General features: G+C 48.2%; 1 protein-coding gene across 5 annotated transcripts in view; it reads right to left on the bottom strand.

The window, feature by feature from the left end:
* Positions 1-1,163, bottom strand: part of ING4 (inhibitor of growth family member 4) — a 13,508-nt gene extending 12,345 nt beyond the window's left edge. For all 5 annotated transcript variants that reach the window (XR_005203030.1, XM_017546105.2, XM_017546107.2 and 2 more), the window contains exon 1: positions 1,058-1,163. Coding sequence is in view for 4 of the 5 variants with exons in the window: in XM_017546105.2 (XP_017401594.1) it covers positions 1,058-1,094 (37 nt within the window). In the remaining variant the exon portion in view is untranslated. The remainder of the gene's footprint in view (positions 1-1,057) is intronic.
* Between the last annotated feature and the right edge of the window lie 349 nt (positions 1,164-1,512).

Raw genomic sequence — 1,512 nt, 5'->3', positions numbered from 1 at the left:
TGCACTCCAGCCTGGGTAACAAGAGCGAAACTCCGTCTCAAAAAAAAAAAAAAAAAAAATCAAATATGCTGACCTATGGGTCATAAATATCAAACACCCTTGACACTGCCACAAACCCATCACACTACCTTTGCTGATGCTTTCCCCAACCTGGAATTTCTTTTTTTCTCTCCTCACTGGCAAATAACTTTCAAGACCCTATTCAAACATCACCTCCTCTGTCAAGCTTTTCCTACGTCCCCAGGTAATTACCCCCTTTTTCTCCAGCATTGCCTACCAACTGTCCTTTTTAATGTATTTCCATTATCTCACTTGTCACAGTGTTTTATAATTATTTGCAGAATCTGTTTCCTACTAGATTATGAGTTTCTTGAGGTCAGGGGCCTCATCTTATTCATTTTTCTAACCCCAGTGCCTGACATTATGGCTGACTCACAGCAGGACCTCAATAAATATTTGTTGAATAAATGACTCCAGACCCTAAAACAAATGTAAGTGCACAGGGCAGTAGGCTTTGTGCAGGGGTGGTTTACACAAATGGCATAAAGATCAGATTTTCATTTGATGGGAATTAGATCTTTACTCCTTGAAAAGAAGCGTTCCAGTTCATCATCTGACAGTGGTCACTCACCACCACCACTCTCAACCCCATGAGAAGCCACTTCTGAGTAAGAATGGAGTGGAGGAGAGGCCTTTACTGCTGCTCCAAATGGCAGTGGGTGATGCCAATTCTGAACGACTATGGGAAAAAAAATCTACCGAGGCTTGAGATCCTGGAGAATGGGGGCAGCAATGATCCTCCCGGCCAAGCATCCTAGCCCTTCAAGACACATCCCTAACCCCCACCCCGCAACCCCTCCCTCATCTACACCCAACAGCAGGGCCTTGATCCTGCTGCCCCGCCCCCTCCTTCTCCGCACCCTCCAATATTTCCTGTCACAGAACCCCTTCACAATTGTGGCCTTCTCATCACTGGGACTTAAGGGTTACAGATCCTCTCAGCCCTGATCCCCCCACCACTCTACGGCCCCGACCCCCGCCTCCAGCCTGCTCTTACTGTCCAGATAATGTTCCAAATACATCCCTGCAGCCATCTCGAAGCAAAACAAAGCAACTTCCGATCTGCCCCGGAAGTGACTGTAACGCGACAGGGGCCGAAGCCATTTTGGGGTTAAAGCTTTTCCGCCCTTAAAAGGGAAACTTCCGCCCTCACCAAATTACCGCCGGTACACATCCGCCCGACGCTGAAACTTTTCCTTTTGCATGGTAGCCACGACTGCCTATAGCGAGGCGGCTGCAGCCCGCTTCCGCCCTTACAGAGACCCCAGGACCCGACCGCGGCAGGTATGACGTCACTGGAGGTCGCCATTTTGCATTCTCTGGCAAACTTTTTTCCCTCCAAAACGGGAAAGCATGGTAATCGGTGCGGGGGTAACCGTTCTCTTTAGGATTGTATTGTGTTAACATCCCTTCTTAGCAACTGGAAGATCCAACATTTTTTTCCCTCTTTTG

Source organism: Cebus imitator, unplaced genomic scaffold, assembly GCF_001604975.1.
Source record: "Cebus imitator isolate Cc_AM_T3 unplaced genomic scaffold, Cebus_imitator-1.0 Scaffold187, whole genome shotgun sequence".
In the NCBI taxonomy this organism is placed as follows: domain Eukaryota; kingdom Metazoa; phylum Chordata; class Mammalia; order Primates; family Cebidae; genus Cebus; species Cebus imitator.
Note: the sequence above shows the minus strand (reverse complement) of the source record. Positions and strands in the feature narration are given on the sequence as shown.